The sequence below is a fragment of the Elephas maximus genome, chromosome 2 (genome assembly GCF_024166365.1).
Source record: "Elephas maximus indicus isolate mEleMax1 chromosome 2, mEleMax1 primary haplotype, whole genome shotgun sequence".
Classification (NCBI taxonomy): Eukaryota; Metazoa; Chordata; class Mammalia; order Proboscidea; family Elephantidae; genus Elephas; species Elephas maximus.
In genome coordinates this window covers 81,253,181-81,266,454 of record NC_064820.1, presented here as the reverse complement: position 1 = coordinate 81,266,454, position 13,274 = coordinate 81,253,181, and the positions used below count along the sequence as shown (strand labels likewise).

The 13,274-nt window shown below is 40.8% G+C and overlaps 1 protein-coding gene across 2 annotated transcripts in view; it reads right to left on the bottom strand.

Moving 5' to 3' along the window:
* Positions 1-13,274, bottom strand: part of IQGAP2 (IQ motif containing GTPase activating protein 2) — a 328,172-nt gene that overhangs the window by 97,569 nt on the left and 217,329 nt on the right. For both annotated transcript variants that reach the window (XM_049865807.1, XM_049865815.1), the window contains one exon: positions 7,617-7,741. In XM_049865807.1, the coding sequence (XP_049721764.1) occupies positions 7,617-7,741 (125 nt within the window). The remainder of the gene's footprint in view (positions 1-7,616; positions 7,742-13,274) is intronic.

The following is a 13,274-nucleotide window of genomic DNA, read 5'->3' as shown; positions in this document are numbered from 1 at the left end:
TGTAATTCTTTTCAAAATCCCAGCTGCTTTCTTTTGCAGAAATTAAGAAGCTGGTTCTAAAATTCATACGGAAATGCGAGGCACTAAATAAAGTCAATGAGCTACCACTCTCTGCATATTAGGATAGCTACAATAAAAAAGAGAGACAGGAACAGGCATTGGCGAGGATGTGGAGAAATCTGAAATCTCATCATAGCTGGTGGAAAGTAAAATGGTGCAGCTACTTTGGAAAACAGTTAGGCAGTTCCTCAAAATGTTAAACAATATTACCATATAACCCAGCAATTTCACTCCTAGGTACAGACCCAAAAGAATTGAAAACTTATACCTACTTAAGAAACTTCTACATGGATGTTTATCGCTGCCTTTTGCATAATAGCCAAAGAGTAGAAACAACTCAAATGCCCATCTACTGATGGATGGATAAACAAAATGTCTATCTATACAATGGATATTACTTGACCTAGAAAGGAATATGAAGCAATGATACATAACATAACATGAATGAATCCTGAAAACATTATACTAAGTAAAAGAAGCTAGACACAAACGGCCACATATTGCAAGATTTCCATTTACATGAAAGGTCCAGAATAGGCAAGTACACAGACAAAGTAGATTAATGGTTGCCAAGGGATGGGGGGAAGGGGAGATAGGGAGTGACTGCTAATGGGTATAGAGTGTTGATGAAAATTTTATGGAATTAGATAGTGGTGACAGTTGTACAACTTTTTAAATATACTAAAAACCACTGAATTGTATACTTTAAAAGGGTAAGTTTTATGGCATGTGAATTGTATCTCAGTAAGGCTGTTATGAAAAAAGGATAAATTTGCATACAAGCAGCAGCAGGCATGCTAATTTCTAGTGTAACCCTGCCTTAGACGTTACATAGCAATGCCAAGATATTATGTGATGAAACCACAGAATATCAGAACTGGAAGAAAATAACACAGACACTGTACAGAAAAGAAAACTGAAGTACAGAGAGGTTTGTGTATACTTTCTATTCTCTGGCTTACTCTACGCACCATTCCGTAAAGGATGTCTGAACAGAGATAGTTACAAATCAAACAACTCCCTACAGTGTTAATGAACAGCAGAGTGACTTTCCAGGTAGGTTAATATACTCCAGTGTTGTCCAGTAGAACTTTTTGCCATGACGGAAACATTCTATCTCTGAGCTGCCCAATATGATAACCACTAGCCGCGTGTGGGAAACCCTGGTGGTGTAGTGGTTAAGGACCATGGCTGCTAACCAAAAGGTTGACAGTTCAAATCCACCAGGTGCTCCTTGGAAACCCTATGGGGCAGTTCTATTCTGTCCTATAGGGTCAGTATGAGTCGGAATCGACCAGATGGCAACGAGTTTGGTTTTTTTTTTTTAGCCGCATGTGACTACTTAGCACTTGAAATGTAGCTAGTGTGACTGAGAAACTGAGTTTTAAATTTTATTTAATTATTTTAAATATCCACATGGGGCTAATGGCTACTTTATTGGAAAGTACAGTAGGCTCCATGCATGTCTGGGATACTTTTAAGGTTAAGTATGGCTAATCAATTTCACATATTGTTTAATGAACACCAGGTGGTAAAATGACACCCGAAGCCCTAATTCATGGATGCACCCAAGGATGAATAAGTATATCCAGCAGTTTAATTGTCTACCACATTTTTCTACCACACCAAAGGATCTCAGAATATAAATTATATGCTTTAGGAATGAAAAGGACAGAGGCCAAGTTATTGAATCTGACATTTTTTAAATTCTAGAAAAATAGATCTATTTGAAGCTCACTTCTCAACACTACCTTACTATTAAAAAAATAAACTGTCACCCAGTCATAAAAATAATACAGTGTATGTGTGTGTACTCACATAGTGTGTGCACGGATACACACACGTGTATGTGTGTATATACATATACACATACACACATATATATACACACATACACATACTAACAGTAACAGAATGGCTTTTACTTCTCAGGTTAGAGCTGGACAAGAACTGATAACAAAACTAAACATTAACAAGCTTAGAAAATAAACATTCTTAAAGTCAAATTATTTTTCATTTTGCAGTTTTTTTGACAAAAATGATCCCAAGTCACTTTATAAATCCTATATGCCATGAAACAGACTAAATACTTCTAATTTTTAAAAATATCTCCATTTTGACATTCAAAATATTTAGCTAAATACTTTCTGAATAAATGATCCCATAAACACTACCCTGCTAAGAATGAAAATATTTATCTATAAATGGAAAGGGACAACCTAAAACTCCTAGAAATTATTCTGGATTATAATACTTAAATATGTTTGAAGAATAAGAAAAACGATTTCTCTAGCATGCAAGTTCCATTATATCAAAACACACTGGGAGAACTCTGGAAAGTCTAAATACTATACACATGCAAGGTATTATCATTTCACCCTGTAGCATTCAAATAAAGAGCACGGAATACTGCATGTCTATCACTGAACACTCTATTGGGTACCTATACTTTTAAACACCCCATCCAAAAATGGTCCCTATAGAACTAAGTCAGAGAAAAAGAGAATTTGTGCTGTTAATGGCCGATCACCTGGGAATGAGTGCATTCCAGCTGACTTGATTGAAATCACCTGCTTAAGTTTTTGTTTGGTGTGTTTCTAAGAACGCAAGCTGCTGAGGTCATAGTAAATGACCTCATAGGAGCTGAAAGACCTACCCAGAAGCCCCTTGGGCATATCTGCATCACTTCCTCTGTTTATAGGGGAAATCCCTTTTCAACTATGATTGCTGAGCCTCAGCCCATGGTCCACTCTTTAAATTAATGTGTGATAATAACATTCTAGTCCAATGAGAAAGCAGGTATTCTCTTAGAGTTCGTGTATTTGAGACAGCAGTAACCTCCAAAGACCAGTACCTACTAAGTTTGGAAAGCACTCAAAGACTCAGCTGAAGAAAATGTCCTTGTCTTGGCTACATGGTTAAAATAATGCTCTTCTATGGCTCTATTGAGAAAAGTGAACTTTGTAGTAAGAAATCAACACAGCACCCAAGTCAGAGGAACACATTTAGCAGTTTCTCTGTTAAATTCACCTTCCACATTTATCATTTGCTTTATTGGCTACATACCTTAACAACACAACTCAGACACAGGATAAGACCCTAGTGGGTGTAGTGGGGGTAGTGAGTGGAGAGAGTAATGTACTCTTAAGATGTCCATAAAAAATTCTCAGCTATTTCAGGTGATTTAATTACTATATCATACAATTCATGTCTGTTCACAATGGTGTATTTTTTTTTTCAAATTCAGCTTTCTAAGCACTTAACTAAGCATACATTATCAAACTTAATACATTAATAACTTTAAACAAAAAATACTTCATCTTGAAAAAAGAACAAAACACATCAGGGAAATGAGATGCTCTGTTTTCCAACTAGTTGCCGTTGAGTTGATTCGGACTCCTGGTGACCCCACGTGTGTCAGCGCACAACTGTGCTTGATAGGGTTTTCAATGGCTGATTTTTCAGAAGAAAATCACCAGGCCTTTCTTCCAAGTGCCTCTAAGTAGACTTGAACCCCCAATCTCTTGGTTAGCAGCTGAGCACACTGATCATTTGCACCACCCAAGGTCTCCAAACACCCTATATTAAACTTCCCAAATCCTAGAGAGAAAACAGAAGTCTCTGAAATAACTTCTCTGGTTATGGTATAAGCGCTTCACGATAACATGCTTAGAAGAAATGTGATAGTACCTGTATGATATCCTCTATGGAGAATAATTCAGCAGTGAAGTTACTTTGGTGGGTAAATGCCATACAGTCCAAAAGAGATTTCTGCTTCAAAAAAAAAAAAATCTATCTACAAAAGACCACTCTCTTTTTAAGTTATACAAATGTCACTTATTTTTATTTTTTCTGGTAAAAACCAAGGCTTTATCTGTAAGTCTGGGATAAAATGGCATTTCCCCCTTTTTATCAGTATCACTGAGAATAAGAGTAAAACCACAACTATTCAGCACTGAGAACTAGTGCACCTTTGTCATGTAAGCAGCACACAGAAATCACAAAGCAAACCTGGACTGTGGGTGCTGCCAAAAGGAATTGGAGTAAACAGTCAGAAAAACAAGAGGTGACATGATTCTTTGTCTTGCCTACCCAAATGGAGGAGATCTGTCCTACTCAAACCACTGCTGCAGGAGACTCAGAGTGTGGGGTGGGGGTTCAGGGAGAAAGGCGGGAAGCAGAGGGCTGGGAACTGAGCCCTGTGACAGTACATACTGACAAGGCATGCCAGCGTCTTTTTTTCCCCCAGATGACACTGAACACGTTTGCTCAAATTAGCGCTTCCCAATTGGACTAAACCAAAAGCAAAGAAGTTCCCTGAATAAACTGAATGCTTCGAAGGCCAGCGTAACAGGGGTGGGGGTTTGGGGACCATGGTTTCAGGGGACATCTAAGTCAATTGGCATAATAAAATCTACTAAGAAAACATTCTGCATCCCACCTTGAAGAGTGGCGTCTGGGGTCTTAAACACTAGCAACCAGCCACCTAAGATGCATCAATTGGTCTCAACCCACCTGGAGCAAAGGAAAATGAAGAACACCAAGGGATACAAGGTGATTACAAGCCCAAGAGACAGAAAGGGCCACATGAACCAGAGACTACATCATCCTGAGACCAGAAGAACTAGATGGTGCCCGGCTACAACCGACGACTGCCCTGACAGGGAACACAACAGGGAATCCCTGAGGGAGCAGGAGAGCAATGGCATGCAGACCCCAAATTCTCATAAGACCAGACTTAATGGTCTGACTGAGACTAGAAGGACCCTGGTGGTCACAGCCCCCAGACCTTCTGTTGGCCCGGGACAGGAACCATTCCCGAAGCCAACTCTCAGACAGGGATTGGACTGGACAATGGGTTGGAGACGGATGCTGGTGAGGAGTGAGCTTCTTAGATCAGGTGGATACTTGAGACTATGTTGGCATGTCCTGCCTGGAGGGGAGATGAGAGGGTGGAGGGGGTTAGAAACTGGCGAAAAGGGCATGAAAAGAGAGAGTGGAGGGAGAGAGCAGGCTGTCTCATTAGGCGGAGAGTAACTGGGAGTGTGTAGCAAGGTGTATATGGGTTTTCATGTGAGGGACTGACTTGATTTGTAAATTTTCACTTAAAGCACAATAAAAATTATTAAAAAAAAAAATAGTGTTTCCTCTTGACTAACATCTGGCAAGAACCACAAGCTCCCAATCTGATATGTCAGAAAACAGCTATGTGGGCTGTGTGCAGGCCATCTGCAAGGAGGGATTCCAAAAGGCCTCACTGAGAAGAAACGCAGAGAGACAGCAGAAAGCTGAGTGGGTATAAGAGGAAATTTAGTTTTGTATCCAGTTTGAAAAAGACAAAATTAAGGAAGTTTTGGGGAAAAGTGTAATTATACAACGTAATAGTGGTTCATCCATGGTAGACAAATCAAGGCAGCACCCCTGGACCCTGTTTTATATCAGGAGCCTAGAGTGAGAAGAATTAAAAAAAAATCCTACCTTGATTTTTGGCACAGTGCTCACAGAAAACAGTGGGCGGGGTGGGAGGGAGAAGAAGGAGGAAACCTTTGCAAACGCAATTAGCTAACAAAGTCATATGTTTTATCTCAAGAGTGATTTTACTATTTCAAAGTTACAAACCAAAAAAAACCCAAACCCATTGCCATCAAGTCGATTCCAACTCATAGTGACCCTACAGGACACAGCAGAACTGCCCCACAGGGCTTCCAAGGAGCACCTAGTGGATTTGAATTGCTGACCTTTGGCGAGCAGCCGTAGCTCTTAACCACTATGCCACCAGGGTTTCCATTGTTAGACACAGTATTAAAAGACCAGACCTAAGACCTTACCAAAACATCTTAAACTAGTGAGGGAAATACCTGCCTAACTCTGCAAGTAAACTGAGTCAAAAGTGAGTCAAAGCTAAAATTGGCATAACATAGTTTATAAAGAAAATGTTCTACATCCTACTTTGGTTAGTAGTGTCTGGGGTCTTAAAATCTTGTGAGCAGCCATCCAAGACACACCACTGGTCCCATCCCATCTGGAGCAAAGGAGAATGAAGAAAACTAAAGACATGAGGGAAAGATTAGTCAAAATGACTAATGGACCATAACTACCACAGCCTCCACCAGACTGAGTTCAGCACAACTAGATGGTGCCTGGCTACCACCACCAACTGCTCTGGCAGGGATCACAATATAGGGTCCTTGACAGAACTGGAGAAAAATGTAGAACAAAATTCTAACTCACAAAAAAAGACCAGACTTACTGGTCTGACAGAGACTGGAGAAACCCGGAAGAGTATGGCCCCTGGACACCCTTTTAACTCAGTACTGAAGTCACTCCTGAGGTTCACCCTTTAGCTAAAGATTAGATGGACTCATTAAACTAAATGGACTAAATGGGCACACCAGCTTAGGGGCAGGGACCAGAGGGAGGAGGGGACTGGAAAGCTGGTAATGGGGAACCCAAGATCAAGAGGGGGAGAGTGTTGACATGTTGTGGGGTTGGCAACCAATGTCACAAAACAATGTGTGTATTAATTCCTTAATAAGAAACTAATGTGCTCTGTAAACCTTCATCTAAAGTACAAGAAAAAAAAAAAAGTGAGTCACAGCTAAAGGGTAAAATGGAGGTCAATGATTTTTTTTTCTTTTAATACAGTGTTAAGGAGTCCTGGTGGGGCAATGGTTAAGGGTTTGGCTACTAACCGAAATGTCAGTGGTTCAAAACTACCACCTGCTCTGTGGGAGAAAAGACCAGGCTATCTGCACTGGTCAAGATTACAGCCTGGGAATCCCTACAGGGCAGTTTTACTCTGTCATATAGTGCTGCTATGAATCAGAATCAACTCAACAGCACTCAACAACACAACAATCCAGTTTTGATGTTAAGTCAAAGAGCTCTGAGAAAGTCAAAGAAGATAGTGTATGTTTGTTTTCATGGTGGGAAAAAAAAAAACAGCTGAAAGCTTGAATTTGGTAATTCATGCTCCAGAACAGCAGTTAAAATACTGATTGCAGAAGTTACACAGCTCCCCATTCTTCATTCTTTTTCATAAGCAAGTGGTAGATAATAAGAGAGTTTCAAGAAAGTACATTTCAGGGCGTATCTTGGGTTCGGTGCACTTTTACACTGGTAGCTCATAATTTCTAGAAACACAACAAATCACCGTGATCTATGATTATAACAGAAGTGATTGTGTTTCAATTTCTTTATTCCTAGGGCAGAAACGTGTGCCCTATTTCAGCAAAATGCCCAAATGAAAGGTCAAAATAAAGGTGGGTGCTTAAAAAGCCATTATCCAGAGCAGTGTCTCTGAAGTACAAACAAATATAAAAAATTTTAGAACTTCTATTTATGTATTTTTTATCCTATCATTTTATGTCTTTTTGTGTATGCTCTGTAATGTTTATAATATGTTGGTACAGCAGTATAAGTATACATACATGCATACTAGGGGAACATGGACTCGTAGATTTCCATGAGGAAAACCTTGTAGCACTAGAGAACTCAATTGTCCAGACACCTTATTCTCCTACTATACTAGAGAAGTAAAGTGTCCCCATACTTACGGTCATTTTCTTCTTGAATTTGGAAATTAACCATATCAATACAATTCTGAATTTCATTCCAGCTTAAGCTATCTTGCCCTTGTGATAAGGCTTCAAGTTTAATGGCCAGTAGTGCATTTGCATAACTGTGGAAGAGAAAACAATCACGATACCAATCAGAGACGTTCATTCTATGTCTGGTGTGTACCTTAAATTTGATACATGTGGCCAAATGCAGATGTTTTGAGGTCAGGCGAATAGTACAAAGGCAAGTAAAATTCTCTTTTGCAGCTTTGTCAACTTACATCAAGCGTGCTTGTACTAATGGTGTTTTTTCTGAAAACTAGTTTCAGGTACAAATGCGGTTTAACAAAAGTTTCTCAAAACACAACCTTGTGCCTAACTCAAGCAAAACCAAAAGCTCTCAACTCTGTGGAATTAATTTTTTCCCCCGTTATTCATCGATTTTCCTTCCCTTTTCATGTCTTGGTTCTTTGCTCAGTCTCCAGATTGTTATGTGATAGAATTTTAAACTTTTCCACCATCAAGAGCCCCTTTTATTATTTTTGTTGTCCCTTCTAAAATCTAAGCTTCCAAAAACTTTTTCTGAGTCCCTGGGTGGCACAAATGGTTAAGCAGTCAACTACTAGCTGAAAAGTTGGTGGTTCGAACCCACCCAGAGGCACCTGGTGATCTGCTTCTGCAAGGTCACAGCCCTGAAAACCGTATGAAGCAGTTCTACTCTGCACCAATGGTGTCGCTATGAGTCGGAATTGACTTGACAGCAGCCACCACCACCACCAATGTAACCCTAACACAGCTGGGCTGCTCACTGAGGAACTGCATAAGACACAAATGCAGTTTCAGAAATCTTGCTAAAAGCACAGATCTTCACTATATGTTTTCTTAAAGAGGTGGAGCATGAGTTGATGCAGAATACCCTACAATTCCTCTTCGCCGGTCCCTCTCCCCAGAGGTTCCACAGCAGCTGTGCAAAATCTCTCTTCTGTTCTATGCCCCCTGACTGGCATACACACTGATCTCTTGTTTCTGACACTTGTTGCTCCTCACTGTGCACAACCCTCTGGAAAATACAGAGTTTGGCCAACCACTTTGATTAATTTTATCTGGGAAAATTTTGGTAAGAGTTATGCACCTTATATTGATAAAAGAAATTTCATTCTTCAACAATCAATATTCCCATTTAAAAACCACAAAATCAATGTTACAACCATAAGCTCACACGAACTATGCTAGCCCAAAGCAAAGAAACTCAGTAGCTGAGTTTGCTAGTACATCTTTATCTCAGGGAAATAAAGAACAATGCTCTTTGCACATACTGACTCACCACGCGATTTGACTTCTGAATAAGTTCATAGGGATTTGCTAAAAGCAGAAATTAGAAGAAGTAACATGAGTCTAAAACTGTTTCCGGCTCTGACTAATTTTTCTCCAAGTTCTGCACTGACTGTCAAATTAACATTGAAGTGTCTCCCACAGAGGACAGCTTGAAAGGAAAACATCATTCAAAGTAGGAAGTAGGGATGACTGTAGTTGAATGAATCATCACCAAACACAGACCTGAAACTGGCTAAATGTTATATGCAAGATTTTTACCTTACCAATAGTCACAAACCTAAGAAAATACTCTACACTAGTGATATATGATAATTAATGCTAATCACAATAACAATATGGATGAACAGTGACTTGACACTGACTACCATCTCTAGCTGGGTATCCGTCTATAAGAAGTACGAAGTTCTTATGGGCATTTCATATGTTTAATGTCTAAATGGAGTCCCTGGGTGGTGCAAATGATTGATGCACTCAGCTGCTAACCAAAAGGTTAGAGGTTTGAGTCCACCCAGAGGTGCCTTGGAAGGCAGGCCTGGGGATCTACTTCTGAAAAAGCAGCCATTGAAAAATGTGGAGCATAATTCTATAGTCACACACATGGAGACACCATGAGTCAAAAATCAACTCGACAGCAAGTGGTTTTACCGGAATGTCTAAATGATGACCCAACAGGAGTAAAATGAGGCTGCTTAAGGATGAACACAGAAAACAGGCGCACACACACGCGCACACATACACGTATGCATACGCACACGGCCTTCAGTTATATAAACACGAACAAAGTCTAAACAAAGAAAAAATATTTTAGGATGAAAACAACAGAGCTCAACAGGCTTTTGGAAAACATTCTACAGTTTCCTTTAAAAAGATTAACCACCCAGTTTCATTCAGCAGATGTTTATTAAGCACTTTCTAGTGCAAAGGAGCCCTGGTGGCACACTGGTTAAGAGTTTGGCTGATAACCAAAAGACTGGCAGTTTGAATCCACCAGTTGCTCCTTGGAAACCCTACAGGGCAGTTCTACTCTGTCCTATAGGGTGGCTTTGAGTCAGAATCAAGTCGATGGCAACAGATTTGGTTTTGGTTTTGGTTTTACATGCAAAAGAGTATGGCAAGCATTACAGGAGTATTAGGATGAACAAGACATGGTCCTTTTCTTCACGGAGCTTTTAGAACAGCCTCTCTTGCTTTGCAGGTCGGCACACCCACTGTAACCACCTTGATCCATGGGCCAGGAATCCCAGTCCTCTGGTTCCATAGCCACCCTTTCTCTGCTATTGCTTCTTGTCGTCTTGTACTGTCTCTGGTGTTATGGCTCTCATTGTTTCCTGAGTCAAGGAGATTCTCAGCACAGGGATCGCAGGTCCAAAGGATGTGCTCTGCTCCCATCTCTTCTTAGTGGTAGTAAGGGTTAGGGTTAGGGTTTACACCTCTGAGGTGGCTCATTTTAAGCCTAAAGGGACGGTAAAACTGACCAATCCCCTCGTGAGGGTTCCATACACCTTATTTGCATAGTCCCATCCCCACAAGGGTACCATGCACTTTATTTGCATTATTAACTAATATGCAATCATCTTGGTGGGTCACAGTCACCTTATTTGCATACTCCCACCCAACCATTTGGTGGGAATTACAAGACCATGGCTGTTGTTGTTAGGTGCCATCGAGTTGGTTGACCACATGTACAACAGAACAAAAACACTGCCCAGACCTGTGCCATTCCCATACCATTGTTGATGCTTGAGCCATTCTTGTAGCCACTGTGTCAATCCATTTTTTTGAGGGCTTCCTCTTTTTTGTTGACCCTCTAACTTTATCAAGCATGATAACCGTTTTTAGGGACTGGTCCCTCCTGATAACATGTCCAAAGCACGTGAGATGAAGCCTCGCCATCCTTGATTCTAAGGAGCATTCTGGCTATACTTCTTCAAAGACAGACTTGTTCTTCTCTGGCAGTCCATGGTATATTCAGAAGTCAAAACTATCAATTCTTTTTCAGTTTTCCTTATCCACTGTCAAGCTATTCACATGCATGAAAGGCTATATAAAAGTGATCCATGACACTGCAAGATGACATTAGCTGGGGTGGGGAGAAGATGGAAATGACTCATGGAAGCATAAATCTAAGATGTAGGCATGGCTTGGAAGCACCAATACTGTGCCAGGCAGAGATGGGTGATGGGTACCACTTTGCTGGCAGTGAAAGGCCAAAAAGTACACAGTGTGTTTGGGGACCAGGACATGATCCAGCTTTGCTGAGGTGCAAAATATGGGTAGGGATGTAGCTGGGGCTAAGATCACAGTATCATGCTTACAGTGAGGAGTCTGTACTCAATTCAGATGAGAAGAGAAGCATTATAAGGGCAGCTACGTTTTACAACAATTAACCTGCGAACACAGTATGCCCAGAGCCACTGCAAATCCATAAAACCTTTCTGGGTGAACACAGCCCTAACGGTACAAGTCTCAGTGAGTAGGTAGAGTCTCTTGGAGAATTAATCAGCTTGGCCCTGCCCAGCACCCTTGCACTATGAAAAACCTACATAACCATATGGAGTGGTCCTGGATAGAGCAATGTTCCTCACACGTGATAACCTACAAACCTGAGCTTCCAAGAACCTCGGTTAAGACACTGGCTTTGAAAGTGAAATGAAGAGGCTGTGGAAGATTACGTGGGGCCAGTGCATTTGTCAAAACAAGAGCAAAAGTGGGCTCTGAAATCCCATGTCAGTACTGGGTAATCCAGGTGGTTATCTAGGGGATTCAGAATATGCCTAAACAAAACTATAAAAAGATTATCAAAACAAAACACAAATTTAAAAAATCTCTCATAAAGAACACTTCCAATCTGAGGCTGTATCTGTAGGTTCTGGTTTGAAAACCACAGGTAAAGTGATTCTCAAATGAAATGGTGCCAATTCCCTATGGGGTATCTGGAAGTGGGGGGAGGTGGCATTTTTGATCATTAAAATGAATGATTGGGTAGAGGTGGAAGGCTACAGTTATTTAGAGGGCATTGGCCAGGGATGTTTCAAATACAACCAGAGGTGCCAAGGAAGAAAGGCTGAGCAATCTACTTCCAAAAAATCACAGGCACATGGAGCACAGATCTACTCTGACACATGTTGGGTTACCAAGAGTTAGAAGTGACTTGATAGCAAGTGGTCGGTTGGTTGGCCAGGAATGCTATGTGTGACAGTCTTTGGATAACTGTCTCACCAAGGTGCCAATAGTGCTCCTGCTAGACTGTTAATTCATAACAAAGTGACTAGCTTTGCCTTCTACTCTAGCACTAAGAGACAGCAGCAAAGACTAGATAGGTAAGAAAGAATGATTAATGCATGAGGAGAGAAAAAGGGTAGGAAGAACAATTTGAAGGTTATTACAAAAGTGAAGGGGAGAAGTCAAGTCTCAATGAGGGTGGGTAGCTGGGAGATGGGAACATTGCAGAGGTCTAATGCACACTGATTGGCCCTCACAGTGAGAGAAGGGAGCAGGCTGTTCATTGCACAAGGATGCCTGGCAGAGGGCAGGGGAAAACTCGAGTTGAGGTTTGTAAGCTTGGAGGAGAGGGTGGCGTCATTAATAGAAACAGTGGAGGTAGAAATAAATTACCTCGGAAACAGACTCTGAGGAGTTATATGAACCAGATGGCTATAGAACAAGAGCATCAGTTTCCTCAAGAAAGATCCACTGTCCTTCTGCTACTTTTTGGCCATTCTCTGTATAGACAAGTGGTCAAACACCAATTGTTCAATACCTAAGAAGTCTATTTGATTTTTCCTTTACAACTGTACATGACCTGAGAGAACCACCCAATCTACTCAGTAGCACAGCAGTTCCAGAATTAGTATCTGAAAAGAGGTTGTTTGACAAGATCTATGCAGATACCTCCCCCTGGTGGTCACAAGAATTTAGGATGGAAAAATCACTCGTTCTAACCCAGGCTCTTGGTTTCTCGAATCTCTACTTTAGCTTCTTAATAAAAACCAAAAACCAAACTACAGGTCCAACTCATGGCAATCCCACGTGTTTCAGAGTAGAACTGTGATCCACAGGATTTTCAATGGCTGATATCTCCCGGAAGTACATTGCCTGGACTTTCTTCTGAGGCACTGCAGGGTGGATTCGAACCGCTAACTTTTTGGTTAGCAGCTAAGTGCTTAACTGTTTCTGCCACCCAGAGACTCCACCTCCTTAATACAGCCTCTTAATTTTCTCTCTAGATTTGCAATAGTGTCTTACAATACTATCAACTGCGCTATCCAGTAGCCTAACTATGAAATATGAAATGAAACTAAATTGAGGCTGTTACCTACT